We start from the raw sequence: 23,080 nt of genomic DNA on the forward strand, positions 1-23,080 counted from the left end.
GCCCCCAGCAGCTCCCTTACAGGGGTCTGTATTGAAAGTTTATATTTTTAAAATTCTGCTCTTCTATGGGGTCCAGGCCTCCGTCCTGCCCGAGGCCCCAGGTGGGCCAAACTAAAGCTGTTTGTCAGTGAACATACCACTGCCAAACATACGCTGGGTCCCACTGAAGGCCCAAGATGCAGCAACATTGATGCTCAGAGTCCTCGCTGCCAATCCCACCCCCTCCTATGTTGCTGGCCGTGTTTGGGACAGGTGGAGGCTATGCTCCCGACAGGCCACAGGGGAGACATCAATAAAAGGCCGGGAGCCGGCGTATCTGGGTCTTGGGGTACTTGCTGGATGTTCTGGAGAACTCCCACTGAAGGTAAGGTGGGAATACACCAGAAAGGCTGTGGATTTTCAGGGTCATTGTTTATAAATTGTACAGGAAGTTTTTCCTTAAACTTTCACATCTCAGTTGTAGTAAGAAGTTGCACACGCTTAGGGGCTTCTGTAGAATCAGGCCTGTTTCTGTATCTTTCCCCTCTGTGTTGTTCCAAGTATGGACCCCAATCAGGAGCTGATGTGCACGCAGTAGAAATTTTCTGTGAAAAGAAAATTTAAATATTTAATCATTTCTGCTTGATTTTTACCCACCATTAACATCCAACAAGAAAAAAACCCTGATCAGATTATCGTGCAGTTTGTTCCAACAAAGAGTTGAACTTGTGGAGGGAGTTTCAGGTGGTCCAAATATTTAAGAAGGAGAAGATATTACACTCAGGGTATTAGACTGTTAGTTTAATGACAGTTGTAAGGAAAATACTGGAAGGCGTTATAAGGGATGTGAGTTATGATCACCTGGAGAGATTGAAAATTAATGGAGAATCCCAGAATTACTTTCGGAAATAGTTGATTTGAGAAAGTATTTCTTTTCACAGAGAGTCAGTGTCCTCAAAACAGATCAGTGACGTGTGCAGAGAATGTGGATTCCCTGCAGTCCACCAAAAGTTCCAGAGAGAGGAGGATATTTCCCGTTCAAGGCGGTGGGTTGTCGGACAGCTGACAATAGTAGGATTTATGGGTCATTGCAATCTCATAGAGCTTTTCTTCACCGTCTAATGGGGTCAGAGAGGAATTACACAGTGTTTTACGGTTTGCCTCAAGTTTTTTCCCCTGTATTTATTGCCTCCACAGGAGATTGTGGGACTGAGGGTGGGGGAGGCGGAGGAGATTGCATGACTGAGGGGTGGGTGAGGGGGAGGAGATTGTGGGACTGAGGGTGGGGGAGGGGGAGGAAATTGCGTGACTGAGGGGTGGGGGAGGGGGAGGAGATTGTGGGACTGAGGGTGGGGGAGGGGGAGGAAATTGCGTGAGTGAACGTGGGGGAGGGGGAGGAGATTGTGTGACTGAGGGTGGGGGAGGGGGAGGGGATTGTGTGACTGAGGGTGGGGGAGGGGGAGGAAATTGCATGACTAAGAGTGGGGGAGGGCGAGGGGATTGTGTGACTAAGAGTGGGGGAGGGGGAGGAGATTGTGTGACTGAGGGTGGGGGAGGGGGAGGTGTGACTGAGGGTGGGGGAGGGGAGGAGATTGTGGGACTAAGGGTGGGGAGGGGGAGGAGATTGTGTGACTAAGAGTGGAGGAGGGGGAGGAGATTGTGTGACTGAGGGTCGGGGAGGGGGAGGAGATTGTGTGACTGAGGGTGGGGGAGGGCGAGGGGATTGTGTGACTAAGAGTGGGGGAGGGGGAGGAGATTGTGTGACTAAGGGGTGGGGGAGGGGGAGGAGATTGTGGGACTGAGGGTGGGGGAGGGGGAGGAGATTGTGTGACTGAGGGTGGGGGAGGGGGAGGTGTGACTGAGGGTGGGGGAGGGGAGGAGATTGTGGGACTAAGGGTGGGGAGGGGGAGGAGATTGTGTGACTGAGGGTCGGGGAGGGGGAGGAGATTGTGTGACTGAGGGTGGGGGAGGGCGAGGGGATTGTGTGACTAAGAGTGGGGGAGGGGGAGGAGATTGTGGGACTGAGGGTGGGGGAGGGGAGGAGATTGTGGGACTGAGGGTGGGGGAGGGGGAGGAGATTGTGTAACTAAGAGTGGGGGAGGGGGAGGAGATTGTGGGACTGAGGGTGGGGGAGGGGGAGGAGATTGTGGGACTGAGGGTGGGGGAGGGGGAGGAGATTGTGTGAATGAGGGTGGAGAGGGGAAGGAGATTGTGGGACTGAGGGTGGGGGAGGGGGAGGAGATTGTGGGACTGAGGGTGGGGGAGGGGGAGGAGATTGTGTGACTAAGAGTGGGGGAGGGGGAGGAGATTGTGGGACTGAGGGTGGGGGAGGGGGAGGAGATTGTGTAACTAAGAGTGGGGGAGGGGAAGGAGATGGTGTGACGGAGGGTGGTTAGGGGTCTGGGTCAATGGTGTACGTGGCTGCACCGTGCCTGGATGTTGTGGGCTTGATGGACCAGATGGTCTTTCCTATCCTTTCCCTATTGAAGGTTGTAAGTATGAAACCTCATCGAAAGGCACAATGGTGCACTCACTGAGCTCACTTTGTGTGGTTGTAATATTTCTGGCTAAATTGTACAATTGGAACAAGTATTAATGTTTCGACTATTAATGTTACAATCACCAGCTCTTCAGCATTCGGCACAGACTGTCATTTCCTGAAGGTAGGAATCAATATTTTATCACTGCATCCTTCGAACAGTCATTACTTGTGTGTCTGTCTATCTCGCTGTGCTACTCTAGTTGTCTTCATCCATTCACACACAGAAATTTATGAAATCTTTAGCGAGATTATTCCAAGTCATTCCTCCAAACCTATCCGAACCACCCAATGAATATCAGGATAAATGACCATGATTTTAACATGACAGCGGGAGTTATGTCATTTAAATGATGGTAGATTGGGAACAGTTGCTGTACAAAGGGACCTGGGTGTCCTTGTACACCAGTCAATGAAAGCAAACATGCAGGTGCAGCAAACAGTTCGGAAGCAAATGGTATGTTGGCCTTCATTGCAGGAGGATTTGAGTACAGGAGCAAGGATGTCTTACTGCAGTTATACAGGACCTTGGTGAGACCACACCTGGAGTATTGTTGCAGTTCTGGTCTCCTTACCTAAGAAAGGATATACTTGCCACATAGGGAGTGCAGCGAAGGTTCACCAGACTGATTCCTGGGATGGCAGGACTGTCGTATGAGGAGAGATTGGGTCAACTTGGCCTGTATTCACTCGAGTGCAGAAGAATGAGAGGGAATCTGATTGAAACATAAAATTCTGACAGGGCTAGACAGACTGGATGCAGGGAGGATGTTTCCCCTGGCTGGGGGGGTCCAGAACGAGGGGTCACAGACTCAGGATACGGGGTAGGATATTTAGAACTGAGATGAGGAGAAATTTCTTCACTCAGAGGGTGGTGAACCTGTGAAATTCTCTACCACAGAAGGCTGTGGAGGCCAATCACTGAATATATTTAAGTAGGAGCTAGATAGATTTCCAGACACAAAAGGCATCAAGGGGTATGGGGAGAGCGCGGAAATCTGTAATTGAAATAGATGATCAACCATGATCATATTGAATGTTGGAGCAGACTCGAAGGGCCGAATGGCCTACGCCTGCTCCTATTTTCGATGTAGGTCAGCGGGTGGGTAGATTTGCGAGCGGCGAACCCGGAAGCAAAGTGAACACGTTTAAATTTGCGATTGTATTTCAATTGCAGTCAATTATCTTTGCTTCAGGGTTTTGCGTCTCCAAGCTGTGCAACGGGCCTACTGCACACACGAATGACGTGTTTTAGGTCCACTATTTAAAGGGTCAGTCCAGTCTAAGAATGGATTTTGAAGGAGAAATGGACTCCAGGAGAGCAAAGGCAGTGTCTGGATTTACTGATTCCTCCCTGGATGTACTACTGGCTGCGGTGAGAAGCAGGAGGATGGTAATTTATCCCAGTGATTGGAGGAAGAAGCCCGGTTCTGTCACTGAGTAGACGTGGCTGGAGGTGGCAGAAGAGGTGAGCAGCAGGAGTACGGTGCCCAGGTCTTGGGTTCAGTGCCGGAAGCGGTTTAATGAGCTAACTAGGTCAGGGAAAGTGATATATTTGCTGATTCACCCACATCCTGTGAAATGACTCCTCCCCCCACCCCACCTCCACTGTGTCTTGGCAAGTCTCCGCCATCACATCACTCCTCACACCCACTTAAGTTTCAGCATGAACTATCCTTCACTTTCTATGCACTTCCTCCCCTCCCCATTTGTGAACCCACCACTCCCACTCACCCCAATCCTGATGCAATGTGAAGAATCTGTCTGATATTCACCCTCTGATGAATCTGTTTCATTGTCAGCCTCACCCAAAGCAATGCATCCATCGGGTGAACACATCACCTTCATTCACTCACAGGTCTGAACTGTCTCCCCTCGTAGGAGAAGAAAGTGCAAAATGCAAGGGAGAGGAGCTGAACTGGAGGTGGCCCACCACAAATAGTCCAGCTGACAGATGCACAGGAGGAGGCCACGGACATCAGTCGGACGGTTGCAGGCCGATCCATTGGAGATGGAGAGTCTGGCAACCTGCAGATGGCTGGTGACAGAACGTGAACATCCTTCACACACACACGATGAATTGATTTTATCAATGAATGAACTGCCCCAGACCGCAGTATGGTCAGTGGAAAGATTGTCACTTTTCCGATGAATAATTAAGATCAGCTTCTGTTGTCTTCCAGGGCCTTCACATCTTCAAAAGGAAGGAGCCGCGATGGAAGAAAGTAATTCCTCAGAGGATCTCATTCCGACTGAGGGCGCACCGTCACATGACACACAGCCACGCACCAGCGCAGATACAGGAACTTCAGTGGGCCATGTTAGACATTTAGTTGGGTTGTCATCTGGTGAATCACCACTCACAAGTGAGCACGAGCAGACAGTGGTGGCAGGGGCAGCTGTGGAGAGTCCGTGTCGGGGGGTGCCCTCCTCTCCAAGCTCTACTCAGCTGGACACAGATGCTGAACCTCATTGTTGAGATTGAGAATGATCAACGTACAGCTCCACCGTTGCGAGGTACTGGAAAATGTGCGACACACACACTCTACAATAGCGGAGAGGATGGAGGAGTCCCACTCGATCGCTAGTGGATTGGTGGCACAAGTAAGTGCGGGAATGGAGAGAGTGGCAGCCTAATCGAGCTTCAAGCACGGCTCTCAGATAAGTCCATTCAGGCCGTGACAACAGCCTTGTGGACTCTGGATGCCAACATGTCTGCCGCCTTAAACAGGCAGACATATACGTCGGCCATGGCCTTAAACATGACACATCTGCTGGCCAGCAGGGTAGTGGGAGTGATGTTGCGCTGGTCCGGGAGAGGGTTGATGGCAATAGGTGACATGGAAGTGGAATCTTCACTCAAAACGCTCCCACCTCTCACCTGTTGCCCCCCCCACGCCCCCACCCCCGTCAACCAGTGCCCAATATGCTGCCTTCTCTCCTGATGGTCGAGTCTGCCCCTGCACAGGTGCAGGTGGAGCAGTCTTTGTCGGGGCCCTCACAGGCTCTAAAACCCAGAGGTTGTAGTCTGAGAGCATCTCATCAGTCAGGGCAGGGATCTGAGCAACCTGCCACTACCTCTGCTGAAGCCACAGGGGATGCACCACGCAGAAGCGATAGGAAGAGGAAGGCTACGGTTTTGTAATCACCAAGGGTTTGCACAAGGGTGTCTGACTAAATGTCATGTTTTTCATTGATATTTGTTTCTTGTTAAATGCGCGTTGTTCTAATTCTCACCATCACTGCCACGTCTTGCCCATTCTCGTGACTTGGCCCTTTCGTGTGCCTCATCATGAATAACATGAACTCCAAGACTTTATGCCACCCATTGGGCACGTGTGCAATGGGTGTATGCTTGGTTGAAGGACTGTTTTGTGCAAAGGTTGGGGTGGGGGTGGGGGAGGGTGAGGGGGGATCAATGGTTGTTCCAAGCGGCCTGAGTATTTCAAAGTCTTCAGTTTGCAGATCTAATTATGAGAACCTGTTGGAGACGAGGGAATCCTGGAATCACGGGCAGCAATGTGCGCTGCTGCTCTGGCGAAGGTTTCCCATCTTAATATTCCTCATCATCCTTATCATCTTCTTCTTCAATATTGCCAGCCAATGAGGATGTTTCTTGAGCACGTTCAACATCTTCCACCTGTAACCCCCTCTGTCGAGCGATGTTGTTCAGGACGTAGCGCACGACTATTATTCTGCACACCCTCACTGATGAGTGCTGAAGGGCTCCCCCAGATCGATCCAGGCACCTGAAGGACATCTCCAATATCCCTGTGACTTTTTCAATGACAGACCTGGTGGTGATGTGACTGGCTTCCGTGTGGAAGAGGTCGGTGATGTTGGACTCGCGCAAAATAAAGGAATCATGGCAGCTGCCAGGGAATCTGGCATACACCTTCAGAAACCTCCTCCAGAGTTCGCACACCAGCTGAGCATTGGTGGAGTGATATCCCTTTCGGTTTATGAACAGTCCTGACTTGTGTGGAGGTCCTCGGATTGCTACGTGTGTGCAATCAATTGCGTCCTGCACCCGTGGGAAGCCAGCCAAAGGGTTGAAACCCACTGTCCTCTCAGTCCGGCTGATATTGACGTGGGGGATGTTGATATAGTTGGGTGCCCTGGCAAACAAGCCATCTGTTACCTGTCATATACACTTATGTGCAGACGACAAACAAACCCTGGAGATGTCACTGGTGGCGCCCTGGAAGGATCCGGAGGCGAAGAAATTGAGAGCAGTGGTGACTTTAACTGCGACGGGCAATGCGTGCCCACCAGGTCCAGTCGGGAGCAACTATTCCTGAAGGAGCCTGCAGATGTCTGCAACTACCTGCTGACTCAATCTGAGACTTCGTAGGCACTGCTCCTCAGTGAGGTCCAGGAAGCTCAACCTCTCCTATAGAGCCCCTCACGTGGGTAGTGCCTCCTACGCCCTACGCCCCTCCATTCATCCTCTCTGCTCTTCTCCAGATCCTTGTTGTGTACCTCTGTCTTGTACAACACAGCACGACATGCCTGCCACGGATGGTGATGTGCCTCCTCCTAAGATGTACTGTGGATTAGATCCATTGCACTCCCCCCACCCCCATCCTGATCTTGTCAGTTTGAGCGGCTCCAAAATGGAGGTAAATTTGTCTAAACACAAAGAATTCTTAGCCAAAGGTCTGTCTGGGAGAACTGAGTTCGAGCTGCTTTGCCTGACCTTTTACTGAGATGTGTCAATCACTGGTTTAAAGGGCCAAATGAGCTTGGGCTGCAACTCGCCTCTGTTTCTATGGCACGTTTCAGAAGCCACAGGAGACACATTCAGAAGTTAAATCCGTTTCTGTTGCAAAATCCACTAAAAGTAAACTACCTCAAGCATTTCAACAACCAAAATGGCCCTTTAACTATCGGCCTGCTGACTTTAAGTGGCGATGGGACTTATGGGTTTCTGTTGTGCGCGCACATCCAAATTCGCCAGGGTTAAACCTGGAAGTGGGTGTGTTGGAGCGGGATGCCATGGGGTAAATTTTAACCCCCAAGAAACGGTGGGTTGGGGGTGGGTGGGCAGTGAAAATGCTAAGATTTCGGAGCGAGACTGCATCCCAGCTCCAACAAGCCCACTTCCAGGTTTGACCCAGATGTGTTTGGATGGCATTGCTGACACCCAGAAATCCCACCAGCACATAAAGCTGGCGGGCTGATATTTAAAGGGCCAATTTAGGCATATAAACCACTTAAGGAGATTAACTTTTTGTGTATGGAGTTATACAAACCACTTTAACTTCTGAACGAGTCTCATGTGGCCTCTGAAACACATTGTGGAAACAGAGGTGAGTTAGAGCCGGCCCTCATCTGGACCTTTAAACCAGCGAACGACACATTTCAATAAAAGGTGGGATTTTGCGGCAGAGCAGTCAGACTTAAGGGCTGGCTGCTTAGAGACAAAGGATACTCCCTGCAGACGTGGCTCATGGCACCTCTGAGAAACCCAACCAACGAGGTACAGCAGCAGTACAATGACAGTCATATCACCACCAGGCCCATCATTGAACACGTCATAGGAATGCTGAAGATGAGCTTCAGGTGCCTGTGTCGATCAGGGGGAGCCCTTCAGTACTTACCAGTGAGGGTATACTGAATAATAGTTATGTGTTGTGTCCTGCACAACATCGTTCACCAGAGAGGTTTACAGGTGGAGGAGTTCGATTGAGCTCATGAAACATCTTCATCGGCCAGCAACATTGAAGAAGACGATGAGGAAGAGGAAGAAGAGGAGGAAGATGGACAACCCATCGCCAGTGCGGCGGTGCACATGGCTGCTCGTCATGCCAGGGATTCACACATATCTATCAGGTCCTCATAATGAGATCTGCAAACTGAAGACACTGAACTACTCAGACCGCCTGGAACAACCACCAGCAACAACCCTGCCCCCGTCCCTATTTGCACAGAACAGTCCTTCAACCACAGATACACTGATTGTAAATGCGCCCAATGGGTGGCATCAAATCTTGGCGTTCATGATGAAGCACATGAAAGGACACTTTCACAAAAGGGACTCAAGAATGGGCAAGACGTGGCAGTGGTGGTGACAATTAGAACATTTAATCTGCATTTAACGAAAACCAAATATAAATGAAAAACATGACATTTAGTCAGACACCCTCGTGCCTACCGTTGGTGATTACAAAACCTCTTCCCAGCACCTCTACATGGTGCATTCCCTGTGGCTTCAGCAGAGATAGGGGCAGGTTGCTCAAATCCCTGCCATGACTGCTGAGATGCTCTCGGCCTACGACCTCTGGGTTTTGGAGCCTTTGAGGGCTCTGCCAAAGACTGCAACTGTACATGGGCAGATTTGGCTATCAGGAGAGGAGGCAGCATTGCGGGCATTGGCTGAGCTGGGGATAACGGGTGAGGCATAGGAGCGCTTTGAGTGGCGTCCCCACCTCCACTTCCACTTTTGCCATCATCCCTCTTCTGGGCCAGGGCCACATCACTCCTACCACTCTGCTGGGCAGCAGCTTGGAGCAGATCTATGATGTGTTCCATGGCCAAGGCTAAAGTACCTGTCTGCCTGTTTAAGGCGGCCGACATGCTGGCATCCAGAGTCCGCACGGCCGTTGTCATTGCCTGAGTGGACTCATTTGAGAGCCATGCTTGAAGCTCAGTGGAGGCTGCCATTCTCTCCATCGCAGACATTCCCACACTTACCTGTGCCACCAATCCACTGATGCTGGAGTTGGACTCCTCCATCTCTCCGCTATTGTGGAGAGTGTGTGTGGCTCATTTTCCATTACCTCACAAAAGTGCAGCTGTTCGTCTATCATTATCATTCTGAACAATGGCTTCCAGGGTTCAGCATCTGTGTCCAACTGCTGCTGCTGCTGACGATGATCTTCCACTGAAGGTACGGTGAGAGATTGGGAGACTTTCAGAAATTCTGTTGCTTCCTCTTTAAGTGATATCCAGGTGTGTCCTTTCCTGGCACAAGGTGGAGCCCTCAGTTTGGGCAATTCTCACAATGGCGACAATGGGGATCCACATAATACAGAAGATTATCATACACCAGCCAAGCGCTGTTGCCCAGATAGGGTACTCAACAGGTCCATATGTTGGTGTGGCAAATGTTGCTAAGGACCAGATTAAGATTACCCATATGAAATGATTGCACAAAACAAGTTCAGAAAAAGAATGAGATAGACTATCTACAGCTTGATTATTTTCAGTTTAAATCACTAAAAGATGTAACATCTCCTTACTGCCAGCAAGCACGGAGAGATGAAAAACCAACACACTCTCCACCACAGCCAGAAGAGACAACTCCTTTCCCCAATCATCATCTCAATGTCCTTGATGAATCTGTTGATCCCTGTGAACAACAAGAAAGCAGGATTCACAATCACTTGGTTTGTCTTGCCTTTGGGGCAGCTTGTCTGCTGTGGAAGTTCACCTCATACTGGGTGTCACTAATGAACAGGTTTAATCAGATAAGGGATCACTCAGGATTACAAACAGGATGAGTAAATTGTCTCCTGTCATCAACCAGATTCCCCATGAAGGTAAAATATTTGTACAAAATCCTGGAGAACAGGTTCTCACTCTTGGAAAGGCTCCTGTATCAAATCTGTGCTGAGATGGACAGGCCCCCTTCTATCAGAATGGGGGAGGGCGGACTACCAAAGGAGTCCTCTGTCCTGAGTTGAAGAATAGCAAGTGGATCCCAGGAGATCAGAAGAAACATCACAAACTCACTGAAGCAGAACCTGTCCTGTTTTTCCATCTGCCTTGATAGTTGGGAGAAACTGGTAACTGATTGTGTCAAGTGGCAAACAGCTGTTCAACTCGGAGTGAAGATGTTTGGACAACATCCCCATCAGCAATTAGCAGGAAAATGGCTGCAGCAAAATTTACCCCAACAACAACCAGCTGTAACCCAGCAAGAACAAGGGGATCACGGGTGAATGATGCAGAAAGCACTGCCTGTCTCATATTGGCCTCTGGAACTAAATGGGAAATGATCTTTGACAACTAAGGGGAGCAGTTGAATTCCCATCATCATTGAAGATGAAGGACTATCAACATCACATCACCCTATTCATTTTTTAAAATTTCTTCTGAAGATCCACACAAGTACCTTTTAAATTAATTATTTCATTTTGTTTCAGTGCTTTCCCTGTTGTACTTACCATAGATCCAGCTTAGACCGATGAGTTCCAGCAAAGCTGCTGCAATGAGGCCCCATCCATTACAGAAATGATCAATTAAATTTATCCAGTAAATCCCAGCCTAAAATTAAAGGGAAAATTGGAAAATATGATGCATGAGAAAAGCACAACACTCGAATATTCAAAATAAGAGATTACTGGGACATGAAAAATGAATGTTTTGCTCAACGAGAAACCAGTCAATCCTAACTTGATTATGTTGTCATATTCCTATCCCTCTACTCTGTCATAGCTACAGTTAAAAACACCTCACAAATCATCAGAAACTCCCTGGTAGCTTGTAAATTCTGGAATATTTACATAACCAGTAACTGATCCATCTCTGGCATCTTACCCAGCATTTTGGAATTGGCCCAGATGAATTTCATTGTATAGTTACCATGGTTACGTGGGTAAATGCAGCAGCCACTTTAAAAGATCACAACATAATTATAGATAAGGAAGGCCATTCGGCCCATCTGAATTTATCCATCCAGCGAGATGCTAACATTCCATTGCGGTATCTGATTGATTCTTTAATGATATCAGGGTTTCCTGCAACCACTGCTGTATCTGGGTGTTTATTCCACATGCAGTTCACACTTTGGGGTAGATTGTGACTTTGTGCAATATTGTAAAACGGGTGATAGTAAATCAGCTAAAAACAAATCAGTTAGAACTGCCCAAGTTACTTGTCCGTCCTGGATCTGCCGAGAGCGGACAAGTTTGTATTTTAACCTGCTCTCCTGAACACGTGGCAAGGACACCCGCCCAAAGCCGGTGGGGTCCTTTTTAACAAATGTATGTTGGGTCCCGATAACGCCATTGGCCTGCGCAGGAAATGGTAGCAAGTTTCCCACCAAGCCAATCCAGCGCGGGAGTGGATCAGGGCCAGAAGAGGTCCGAAAAGGACATTTCAATTTAATTATTTCTTTGTGAAGCGAGGACAATCAGGAGTACACTTTCTGGCCCCACAAGGAAATCTTAGGCCTCCCCTGCAGCGGTCTCACCTCATCAATCATTGGGACCCCACGAGACAGCCCGGCAGCCGACCCCGTGCACTTAACTTTACGGCAGGTTGAATCCTTGCCGCCTGCATTTGTGCAGCGTTCTGCAGACTTACTGCCTAGAACAGGTGGAAGGACGGCCTGTGGTGTTTAAAGGAGGTTCATGAGTTAAAAGACCCCGAGGTGCTTTACGCTGCAACGGGTGAATTTTGATCGGTCATCAAAACTCACCCGCCAAAAAATGGTCCCCAGCTAAAATCAGGGCCAAGATTTCAAACAATATCCTGTGATTGAAAACAAACACAACTTAAATCTGATTCACTGGGTGATAACGAAGATGAGTTTCATCTCTTTAACCAGTCTCTGTATTTAGTATCAGCAGATGGGGAAGGGTCAGTCAGTCCCGCACCATCACTGCACAATGTTAAATAAACAAGCTCCTTCTTTATTGCTTATTCCTGTGAAATTCCTGACTTCACAGGGATACAACCAGCACAACATGTGGAAATGTAGCAAACTATTCAAGGGCAGCATACCTGTGTTACAGATACAAGGCCGAGGAAACAAAATAACAAGCAAATGCCAATTGTCAGATGAAGGCGTTTTGATCGTAGAAACTTCGGAAACTGGTCCAGCAGGGTTGTTACAACTGTTTCTGATGAAAAAAAAAGTTAAATGTGAGATCAGTAATTAATTAATAATTTACACAGTCCCAGAGAAACCCACCAGTGGAGATACCAAAGATGAAAGGAGCAGCTGAGAACAACTTCCTCTATGCTTGGCCTACAGTGCCCGTTTTTCAGTCACTAAATGGTCTCCTAAGCCTCCAATATGGCGGGCAGAAAGCGTCAACTCATCACGAGCCGGAAGTGTGCCACCTCCCTTAATGGTAATGGCCAAAAAAAAAATCAGTATTCAGAGTCAACGCCTGAAACAGGTGTTAGACCCTTTGCATATGCGAATAAAGGGCTATAACACCTGTTTCAGGCCCCCACTGCAAGATTAGCTTGCCCTGAAGCAGCCGACACCGTTCCTTGTAGGCCACAACCACCAAGGTCAGTGTTTAAAATATACTTCCCTGTATGCGGAGACGGGAGGAACAGGAGTGTTTCTTCCAACGCCAGATTTAAAGAATGCAGGCAACAAATGCTCCAGTTACCAATTCCACTCCCTCCCTCCAGCTACAGATCCCCCCTCCCACCCACCCCGGCCACTGTTGCCCCTCTTCCTCACTCAGCGTTGCAGCAGCCTGATCATCAAACACACTTCGCCAGCCAAGCTGCCTCTTACACTCTGCAGCTTACCCGCTTCATGGAAATGAGACACGAGGCCCAATATCGAGGATATAACCCTGCATCCACCGCACACCCAATGGCCCAAATTTCTATGGACTTGAGGCCACTCTCTGATGTGGTCAGACTGTCAGCACTTTACAAGATTATCAGCAGAATATCACCACAAGGCTTGCTCGAACTAAAAGAAAAAAAAGAAAGTACTTGCATTTATTTAGCACCTTTCACAACCTCTGGATGTCCCAAAGCACTTTCAGCCAATTAAGTACTTTTTGAAGTGAAGTCACTGTTGTAATGTAGGGGGACGTGGCAGCCAATTTGCACACAGCAAGTTCCCACAGAGAGCAACGAGATAAAGGACCAGATAATCTGTCTCAGTGATGTTGGTTTAAGCCATGTTTGCACCAGGATCATAGGAATTTGGTGATCTGAACCTGGTTGGTAACTTCATAGAACCATAGAAAAGATACAGCACAGAAGGGGGCCATTCGGCCCAACGTGTCTGCGTCGGCTCAAAGATCAACCAGGTGCACATTCTAATCCCACCTTCCAGCACCTGATCCGTAGCCCTGCAGCTTACAGCACTTTAGGTGCAGGTCCAGGTACTTTTTAAAAGAGTTGAGGGTCCCTGCCTCTACCACCAATTCGGGCAGCGAATTCCATACACCCACCACCCTCTGGGTAAAAAAGTTTTTCCTCATGTCCCCTCTAATCCTTCTGCCAATCAACTTAAATCTATGTCCTCTTGTTCTTGAACTCTCCGCTTGGGGAAACAGGTACTTCCTACTCTATCTCGGCCCCTCATATTTTTGTACACCTCAATCAAGTCTCCCCTCAGCCTCCTCTGCTCCAAGAAAAACAACCCCAGCCGATCCAATCTCTCCTCGTAGCTGCAATTTTCAAGCCCTGGCAACATTCTTGTAAATCTTCTCTGCACTCTCTCCAGACCAATTTCGTCCTTCCTGTAATGTGGTGATCAGAACTGCCCACAATACTCCAGCTGTGGCCTTACCAGCGTTTTATACAGTTCCGCCATTACATCCCTGCTTTTGTATTCTATACCTCGGCTAATAACGGAGAGCATTCTGTATGCCTTCTTTACAACTTTATCTACCTGTACTGCCACCTTCAGTGAACTGTGCACATGCACTCCAAGGTCTCTCACTTCCTCTCCCCCTCTCAATATATTCCCATTTACTGCGTATTCCCTTTTACTGTTTGCCCTGCCGAAGTGCATTACCTCACACCTTTCCGGGTTGAACTCCATTTGCCACTTTTCCGCCCACTCCACCAACCCATTGATATTTTCTTGGAGTCTACAGCTATTCCTCTTCACTGTCAACTACACGGCCAATTTTTTTGCAATCTACAAATTTGCCAATCATGCCCCCGACATTCAAGTCCAAATCATTAATATATAGCACAAACAGCAAGGGACCCAACACTGAGCCCTGTGGCACACCACTGGAAATGGATTTCCATTCGCAAAGACATCCATCGACTTTTACTCTTTGTTTCCTGTTACTGAGCCGATTTGGATCCAATTCGCCATATTTCCCGGTCTCCCATGGGCTTTTACCTTTCTGACCGGTCTGCCATGTGGGACCTTGTCAAATGCCTTACTAAAATCCATGTACGCAACATCCACTGCACTACCCTCATCAATCCTCCTTGTCACTTCCTCAAAGAATTCAATCAGATTTGTGAGGCATGACCTTCCCTGAACAAATCCATGCTGACTATCCATGATTAAACCATGTCTTTCCAAGTGACAGTTTATCCTATCTCTCAGTATTGATTCTAATAGTTTGCCCACCACCGAGGTAAGACTGATTGGCCTATAATTGTTCGGCCTTTCCGTCGTACCCTTTTTAAACAACGGTACGACATTTGCAGTCTTCCAGTCCTCCGGTACCTCCCCTGTATCTAGTGAGGATTGGAAAATGATCCTCAGAGCATCCGTTATTTCCTCCCTGGTTTCCTTCAATAGCCTCGGAAACAATCCATCCGGCCCTGGTGACTTATCAACTTTCAAGGATTCCAGTCCCTCCAGTACTTCCTCTCTCATGTTTAACTGATCCAATATTTCACACCTCTCCTCTTTAACCAGTACGTCCGGATCATCCCTTTCCTTTGTGAATACGGAGACAAAATATTCATTTAAAACCCTACCCACATCCTCTGCTTTTACACACAAGTTACCCTTATCATCCCTGATAGGTCCCACCTTTCCTTAGCTATCCTCTTGTTCTTAATGTACTGATTAAACATCTTTGGGTTTTCTTTAATCTTACTTGGTAATATTTTTTCATGCCCTCTCTTTGCTTTCCTTATTTCTTTTTTTACGTCATCCCTGTACTTTCTATACTCCTCTAGGCTTTCTGCAGTATGTAGTTTTCTGTGACAGTCATAAGCTTTCTTATTCTGCTTTATCTTGCCCTGCATACTTCGAGACAACCAGGGGGCTCTAAATTTGGCAGTGCCACCTTTTTCTTTGAGGGGACATGTCTGCATTGTACCCATAGAATTTCAATTTTTAGTGCCTCCCACTGGCTTGCCACTGATTTCTCCTTGAGTAGTTGTGTCCAGTCCACTTCTGCCGAATCACCTCTTACTTCTGTAAAATTTGCCTTCCCCCAATTTAAAATATTTACTCCTGATTTAACTCTGTCCTTTTCCATAATAATGCTAAAACTAACTGAATTGTGGTCACTATCCTGAATATGGTCACTCACTGTCACTTCACCCACTTGCCCATCTTCATTTCCCAGGACTAAATCTAGAATTGCAATCTAGAACTTCAGAGCTCCCTTTCTTAGGCCGTGCCTTGAAGTCATTTGCAGCGAGCTCCTCCGAGAGGTTGCTGTTGCTGTACCATTGTGGAGAGAAGGCCAAAAGCTCAAGGGTATCCTCAGTGTAGGACATTGCAGCCTTCTATCCAAGGCACCAGTGTCAATGAGACTATTGGAGGTTTTCAGTATGCTGATGGTCTTTTCTATGAGCTGTAATAAGGAGGATGAGGAGGGGAATGGAAAGGACAATCTTGTCTCCATGCCCAGCAAGAGGTTTCAGGGAGAGTCAATGTTCCAATCAATGATCCCATAGAGGGGCATTGCCCCACAGTAGTGAATGGGAGGCTAAGACTGTCTTCTCTCTTGGGGAGTTAAAGCTATTGCAGGTCCGTCCATGGGTGGCCTCTGTACAGAGGAAGCTGAAGATGTTCTATCAGTCTTGGAATGGGGAGCTGGAAAGGAATGGACAACATCCATCCAGATGAATTGGGGCCGTACACTTACCTTTATTGTGCTCATTGTCCCAAGCATTGAGATGGGAATTTCTGATCTTTGAAACCATTTACATTTGTAGAACGAAGTCACAATCAAACCAGGATTCATTACCAAAACCAGAATGAATACAATGCTTCCAGCCATTCACTAAATGTCTTTGCTGCAGCAGCAGCCACTGCTCCCTCTGGTGTGGATTTCACACAATCCATAGTCAGGCACCTTGAGAGTGATGTAGTTAAGTCCAAAGCTAGGGTCCTAAATTTAAACAAAGCCAATTACATAGGTATGAGGGGTAAGTTGGCTAAGGTAGATCGGAAATTCGATTACAAGTTATGACGGTAGATAAGCAATGGCGAACATTTGAAGAAATAATTCAGAATTCTCAACCAATATACATTCCCTTGAGGAATAAAACTCCAGGAAAAATGATCCAACCGTAGCTAACTACAGAAGTTAAGGATAGTATTAGATTAAAAGAAGAAGCTTACAATGTTGCCAAAAAGAATAGTAATCCTGAGGATTGGGAGAGTTTCAGAAATCAGCAAAGGATGACCAAGAAATTGATGAAGAGGAAGAAAATTTAAAATGAGAGTAAACTAGCAAGAAATATAAAAGCAGATTGTAAGAGCTTCTACAAGTATGTAAAAAGGAAGAGATTAGCAAAAGTAAACATGTGTCCCTTAGAGGCAGAGACAGGGGAAATTATAATGGGGAATAAGGAAATGACAGAGATGTTAAACAAATATTTTGTATCTGTCTTCATAGTAGAAGACACGAAAAACATACCAGAAATAGTGGGAAACCAAGGGTCCAATGAGAGTGAGGAACTTAAAGTAATTAATATTAGTAAAGAAAAAGTACAGGTGAAATTAATGGGACTAAAAGCCGACAAATCCCCTGGACCTGATGGCCTATATCCTTGGGTTTTAAAAGAGATGGCTGCCGAGATAGTGGATGCATTGGTTTTGATCGTTCAGAATTCCCGAGATTCTAGAATGGTCCCTGCAGATTGGAAGGTAGCAAAAGTAAACCTGCTATTCAAGAAAGGAGGGAAAGAGAAAACAGGGAAATACAGGCCCGTTAGCCTGACATCAGAGTAGGTGAAATGCTAGAATCTATTATTAAGGAAGTGGTAACAGGGCACTTAGAAAATCATAGTATGATTAGGCAGAGTCAACATGGTTTTATGAAAGGATGAAAAGATGAAAAATCTATTAGAGTTTTTTGATGGTGTAACTGGCAGGGTAGATAAGGGGGAACCAGTGGATGTAGTATATTTGGATTTTAAAAAGCATTCAATAAGGTGCCACACAAGAGGTGGTTACACAAGATTAGGGCTCATGGGATTGGGGGTAATATATTAGAATGGAATGAGGATTGATTAACGGACAGAAAACAGAGTGTAGGAATAAACAGGTCATTCTCAGGTTGGCAGGTTGTAACGAGTGGGGTGCCACAAGGATCAGTGCTTGGGTCTCAGCTATTTACAATCTATATTAATGACTTAGAAGAAGGGATTTAGTGTAATGTATCCAAATTTGCTGACGTCACAAAGCTAGGTGGGAAATTAAGCTGTGAGGACACAAACAGTCTGCAAAGGGATATAGACAGGTTAAGTGAGTGGGCAAGAAGATGGCAAATGCAGTACAACATGGGGAAATGTAATTATCCACTTTGGTAGGAAGAATAGAAAAGCAAAATATTTTATAAAAGGTGAGAGACTAAGTAATGTTGGTATTCAGAGGGATTTGGGTGTCCTTGTACACGAATCACAGAAAGTTAACATGCAGGTACAGCAAGCAATTAGGAAAGCAAATGCGATATCAGCCTTTATTGCAAGGGGGTTGGAGTATAAGAGTAAGGAGGTCTTGCTACAATTACATAGGGCTCTGGTGAGACCACATCTGGAGTACTGTGTACAGTTTTGGTCTCCTTAACTAAGAGGTGGTGCAACAAAGGTTCACTAGATTGATTCCTGGGATGTAAGAGTTGTCCTGTGAGGAGAGATTGACTAAAATGGGCCGATATCCTCTGGAGTTTAGAAGAATGAGAGGTGATCTCATTGAAATATATAAAATTCAATTCACAGAGGGCTTGACAGGGTAGATGCTGAGAGGCTGTTTCTCCTGGCTGGAGAGTCTAGAACTAGGGGGCATAGTCTCAAGATAAGAAGTCGGCCATTTAGGACCGAGATCAGGAAAAATGTCTTCACCCAGTCGATTGTGCATCTTTGGAATTCTCTACCCCAGAAGGTTGTGGATGCTCAGTTGTTGAGCATATTCAAGATTGAGATCAATAGTTTTTTGGACAATAATCAAGTGAAGTGGGATAGGGCAGGAAAGTGGAGTTAAGGTAGAAGATCAGCCATGACCTTATTGAATGGTGGAGCAGGCTCGAGGGGTCGTATGGCCTACTCCTGCTTCTATTTTGTATGTTCTTATATCCCTATATCCTTATGTCCTTACGGTAATGAATCTCAGGGATCGAAGCCTCCCACTCTGGGTCGCTCCCCTCCCAATCGCTTTCCCTTTAACGAGTTACCTGAGGGCCACTGCTGACGATGCAACGGCCCTAAATTCAAAGTGTGTTCGCCTTTGAACAGCCTCAGGACGCCCAGCAGGTGACCGCGGCTCATCGTTATCATTTAAATGAGGCCCAATATCTGGTGTATCTCGGGCCTTCCCGTTCAGGCACAGGGATCATTCCTGACACAGGTTCATGCTCCATTAAGACAGCGAGCAGAAGATTAACACACAAACACATTGAGCATTCATTCACTCACATCACCAATGGTAATTGCTCACCACATATTATAAACCCGAAACTTTATCTAACTTCCTTTTATAAAGTGGAAAGAAATAATTTAAATGAAGCAATGTCATGCTTACCTGCAGTTGCAAACAGACTGTCAAGTCCCAGAGTGACCAGCATGAAGAAAAATAAAATGGACCATAAAGGTGCCCACGGCAACTGTGCAAGAGCCTCTGGGTAGGCAATGAAAGCCAAACCGAAACCTAAACAGTGGATAAAATTGATACGGTGCAATTAATGGTGCTTAAAATAGACAGAGTGTAAACTGTTGTTATTTATTAAAAACTCATCAATTAATTTAGAATCCAGATTGTCAAAATGTATCACATCTTGCTCAGTACTTGTTTATTCGGTCTGAGATTTTGGGCTCAATTTTACGGGCAAATTGCGGGTGTGTTGGGGACGGGGTGGCTCCGAAAATCGGGGAAATCCCGTTCGAGTTCGGAGCTCGGCTCCAACCCGCAGACTTTCATGTTCCCCATTGATGCACCTGTGTGCTCATGCCTCCCGATTGCGGAAGTCCCACTGGCAATTAAAGCCAGCGGGATAGGAACATAGGAACAGGAGTAGGCCATTCAGCCCCTCGTGCCTGCTCCGCCATTTGATAAGATCATGGCTGATCTTTGATCTAACTCCATATACCCGCCTTTGGCCCATATCCCTTAATACCTTTGATTGCCAAAAAACTATCTATCTCAGATTTAAATTTGGCAATTGAGCCAGTATCAATTGCCGTTTGCGGAAGAGAATTCCAAACTTCTACCACTCTTTGTGTGAAGAAATGTTTTCTACTCTCGCTCCTGAAAAGTCTGGCTCTAATTTTTAGACTGTGCCCCCTACTCCTAGAATCCCCAACCAGCGGAAATAGTTTCTCTCTATCCACCCTATCTGTTCCCCTTAATATCTTATAAACTTCGATCTGATCACCCCTTAACCTTCAAAACTCCAGAGGATACAAGCCCAATTTGTGTAATCTCTCCTCGTAACTTAACCCTTGAAGTCCGGGTATCATTCTAGTAAACCTACGCTGCACTCCCTCCAAGGCCAATATGTCCTTCCGAAGGTGCGGTGCCCAGAACTGCTCACAGTACTCCAGGTGCGGTCTAACCAGGGTTTTGTATAGCTGCAGCATGACTTCTGCCTCCTTTGTACTCTAGTCCTCTAGATATAAAGGCCAGCATTCCGTTAGCCTTATTGATTATTTTCTGCACCTGTTCATGACACTTCAATGATCTATGTACCTGAACCCCTAAGTCCCTTTGGACATCCACTGTTTTTAACTTTTTTACCATTTAGAAAGTACCCTGTTCTATCCTTTTTTGATCCAAAGTGGATGACCTCACATTTGTCTACATTGAATTCCATTTGCCACAGTTTTGCCCATCCACCTAATCTATCAATATCGCTTTGTAATTTTATGTTTTCATCTACACTGCTTACAATGCCACCAATCTTGGTGTCATCGGCAAACTTAGATATGAGACTTTCAATGCCTTCATCTAAGTCTTAAATAAATCTTTTGAATAATTGAGGCCCCAAGACAGATCCCTGCTGGACTCCACTAGTCACATCCTGTCAATGTGAGTACCTACCCATTATCCCTACTCTCTGTCGCCTTTCGCTCAGCCAACTTCCTAACCAAGTCCATACTTTTCCCTCAATTCCATGGGCTTCTATCTTAGCTCACAGTCTCTTATGTGGGACCTTATCAAATGCCTTCTGGAAGTCCATATAAATAACATCCATTGACATTCCCCTATCCACTACTTTAGTCACCTCTTCAAAAAATTCAATCAGGTTTGTCAGGCACGACCTACCTTTCACAAATCCATGCTGGCTTTCTCTGATTAACTGAAAATTCTCGAGGTGTTCAGTCACCCTATCCTTAATTATAGACTCCAGCATTTTCCCCACAACAGATGTTAGGCTAACTGGTCTATAATTCCCTGATTTCCCTCTCTCTCCTTTCTTAAAAAGTCGAGTGATATGTGCAATTTTCCAATCTAGAGGGACAGTTCCTGAATCTAGAGAACTTTGAAAGATTATAGTTCGGGCATCTGCAATGTGCTCACCTACTTCCTTTAAAACCCTGGGATGGAAACCATCTGGTCCTGGGGATTTGTCACTCTTTAGTGCTATTATTTTCTTCATTACTGTTGCTTTAATTATGTGGGATGATACTTTACACAGTTGTTCAGGTACATTAAATACTTGAGGTACTAAATTTTCTCCAGATTTTGGCAGGGGTGCGATTGTAAAGCATCGTCAGCGTGTTTCCTGTGCTGTGGGAAACACTCCATGTTGCACCAGATGTGTTTCAGCCAGCAGCCAGAGGGAGATTCAAATGCTTAATTGACAGCTGGGGATAAAAGGTCACTTATTGCAGCAGGACACACAGTTATTTCAGGCAAAGTCTTGGCTGCAAGATCTTTGTGTTTGGACTGAAAATTCTCACCAACCACTCAAAATTCTGCTGTTCAAACATATTTAACTATTTTGCGGACCATCTCAAACTCACACCGTCAGGATGGGGGGCACCTTGGCTGCATTCACCATTACATCTGAGGACGAGCATCATCACCAGCCTCACCAGGGATGGCATCCACCTCCGCCACGTGAAGCTCCCCAACACAGTGCTGTGCCACAGGCACCTGCACAAGAGCCCGGAGGGCAACAACAGAGAGAGCGACATCACAGGAGGCACTACCCTCTCCACAGGATCTGCAGAGCAAGGCTCAGCTTCCTGGACCTCTCTGAGGAGCAGTGCATACAGAGGCTCAGAGTCAGTCACCAGGTGGTCGCAGACATCTGCAGCCTCCTTCATGCCGAGCTGCTCCCAGCTGGGCCGAGCAGCGTCTCCTTACCTGTCACTGTCAAAGTCACCACTGCCCTCAACTTCTTCACCTCCAGATCATTCCAGGGTGTCACCGGGGACATCGCTGGGGTCCCTCAATCATCTGCCCACAAGTGCATAAGGCAGGTCACCGACGGCTTGTTTCGCAGGGCCTCGCACTACGTCAATTTCTCCATGAACAACCTCAGCCAGACGGAGAGGGCAGTGGGATTCCACGCTGTGGCTGGCTTCCCAATGGAACAGGGTGTAATCGATTGCACCCATATAGCAATACGAGCACCTCCACACAAGCCAGCACTATTCATCAACAGGAAGGTGTATCACTCCATCAACACTCAGCTCGTTTGTGACCACCGCAATAGATTCCTTCACGTGTGCACCAGATTCCCTGGCAGCTGCCACGATTCCTTCATTCTCAGAGAATCCAACATCCCATGCCTCTTCCACGTATCAAAAACCTTTAAGGGCTGATTCCTTGGGGACAAGGGATACCCCCATGGCTCATGACACCTCTGAGGAACCCAGTCACCGAGCAACAGCATCGATACAACAACAGCCACATTGGCACCAGGTGTTCAGTTGAGCATGCTATAGGGCTGCTCAAGATGCGCTTTAGGTGCCTTGATCGTTCTGGGGGAGCGCTTCAATACGCACCAGACAGAGTGGGATGCATTATAGTCGTTTGTTTGGCCTGGACAACATGGTACAACAGAGAGGGGTGCTGCTTGAGGAGGCCCCATCCACATCTGCCACCCACATTGAGGAGGAGGAGGAGGAGGAGGAGGAGCAACCCATGGGCAGAGCAGTGGCTCACTTGGCTGCTTGTGAGGCCAGGGAGTCACTGATATGTGAACGGTTCTCCTAACATCAGACACTGTGAAGAGTCCATTCCTCACACCACCGGATAGAGCAGCGCCCACACCAGCACCCCCACCCCCCACCCCTCCCTGGACAAAACAGGCCTGTAACCACACCTAAATCTATTGCAGAGTGACCCAAGTACATCAAGTGTCGCCGCTCATGGTGAACCTCATGAAAGGGCCCTATTACAGAAGCCAGTCAAGAATGGCCAAGACATGGCAGTAGTGGTGACAATAATAATATTTAATGAGAGTTTAACAA

General features: G+C 47.0%; 1 protein-coding gene across 1 annotated transcript in view; it reads right to left on the minus strand.

Moving 5' to 3' along the window:
• Positions 1–446: 446 nt before the first annotated feature.
• Positions 447–23,080, minus strand: part of LOC137333188 (sodium- and chloride-dependent neutral and basic amino acid transporter B(0+)-like) — a 73,590-nt gene continuing 50,956 nt past the window's right edge. Inside the window, exons 12-18 of the mRNA XM_067997371.1 lie at positions 19,182–19,307; positions 12,251–12,369; positions 10,690–10,789; positions 9,764–9,872; positions 9,492–9,656; positions 6,846–6,852; positions 447–584 (exon numbers count right to left, since the gene is read on the minus strand). Coding sequence (XP_067853472.1) covers positions 447–584; positions 6,846–6,852; positions 9,492–9,656; positions 9,764–9,872; positions 10,690–10,789; positions 12,251–12,369; positions 19,182–19,307 — 764 coding nt within the window. The remainder of the gene's footprint in view (positions 585–6,845; positions 6,853–9,491; positions 9,657–9,763; positions 9,873–10,689; positions 10,790–12,250; positions 12,370–19,181; positions 19,308–23,080) is intronic.

This window comes from Heptranchias perlo, chromosome 15 (genome assembly GCF_035084215.1).
Source record: "Heptranchias perlo isolate sHepPer1 chromosome 15, sHepPer1.hap1, whole genome shotgun sequence".
In the NCBI taxonomy this organism is placed as follows: domain Eukaryota; kingdom Metazoa; phylum Chordata; class Chondrichthyes; order Hexanchiformes; family Hexanchidae; genus Heptranchias; species Heptranchias perlo.